The 1,169-nt window shown below is 67.4% G+C and overlaps 1 protein-coding gene across 1 annotated transcript; it reads right to left on the bottom strand.

The window, feature by feature from the left end:
• Positions 1 to 253: 253 nt before the first annotated feature.
• LOC104470755 (myosin regulatory light polypeptide 9-like) lies at positions 254 to 437 on the bottom strand (the record flags this gene model as incomplete). The annotated part of the gene is made up of 1 exon (XM_010085790.1): positions 254 to 437. A coding segment is annotated over exon 1 (184 nt), but the record flags the coding sequence as incomplete, so codon positions are not given.
• Between the last annotated feature and the right edge of the window lie 732 nt (positions 438 to 1,169).

The following is a 1,169-nucleotide window of genomic DNA, read 5'->3' on the forward strand; positions in this document are numbered from 1 at the left end:
CGGCGAGCCCGGCGGTAGGAGCAGCCCACCGAGCCGCTGCCCCGGGGGACCCCGCAAACGCACCTGCTACAGTCAGCTGGCACCAGCAGAGAAATCCCACCCCCAGTTTTGCAGCCAGCGTGGAGCTGTGCCTCAGTGGCATCCCCCAAAGGCGCTCTGCAACGCCGGGCGCGAGGCACCGTGTCCCCCAGCAGCTCTGCCCGCTTGCCGAGGGCAGAGGGACACGTGGCGGCAGGAGGGAAGGGTCCCTCACCGAGGGAAGCCAGCATGTCGTGCAGATCCTCCTTGTCGATCAAGCCGTCGCGGTTCTGGTCAATCATGTTGAAGGCCTCCTTGAACTCCTGGATCTGCGACTGGTCGAACATGGCGAAGACATTGGAGGTGGCACGCTGCGGGCGCTTCTTGGTGGTCTTGGATTTGGCGCGTTTGCTGGACATCTTGGCGGCCGGGGAGGTACCTGCGGGCAGGGCAGCAGCACGTCAGGAGGGCTGGGGACAGGCAGAGCCTGGGGGGCGAGAGCAGGGGCAGGGACGCACGGCTCCTGCCACCTCTCTCCCGTGCCTCAGTTTCCCTGCCTGTCACACAGTTTGGCAACAGTGAACTAAGGCAGCTGTAGGGTCAGCCATGGGGACAGGCTCTACTGAGTCCCTGGGAAGCCACAGGCGCAGGCAGCCCCCCCTGGCACCCCCTCCCCGGGGCTGTCCCCACGGGCTGCAGGCGGGGCCCACGGCCTGCCACGTCCCCAAACCTGCCTGCTGCCTGTCCCCTTTGCGTCCCAGGCACAAGGAGAGACACCAAGCCCAGCACCCAGCATCCACCCGCTGCCACCAGTCCCGGGGGCCATGGGGACAGGTGCCTGGGCATTCTGGCAGAGTTCACGGAGCCGTGCTCCCCCGCTCCTCTGGCAGGGCTGTCCCCAGCCCAGCTCCCCAGGGGATGGCTCCCCCTGCTCATCCTCCATTTCCTGCACAAAAGCAGCCCCCAGCCCCGTCCCCAGGAGGTGTGCTCGGCCAGCGGCCAGCACCCAGCACCCAGCGGAAGGGGTTATCTGTCCTGGGCACATTCCTCACATACCTCTGCCTCCCTTCCCCCTCCATCCCCGCTCCATCCATCCATCCCACCTCCCGCCACGCTGGGCCCAGCCAGGCCAAAGGCGCTCGCCACCTCCC

This window comes from Pterocles gutturalis, unplaced genomic scaffold (assembly GCF_000699245.1).
Source record: "Pterocles gutturalis isolate BGI_N339 unplaced genomic scaffold, ASM69924v1 scaffold25310, whole genome shotgun sequence".
Lineage (NCBI taxonomy): Eukaryota > Metazoa > Chordata > Aves > Pterocliformes > Pteroclidae > Pterocles > Pterocles gutturalis.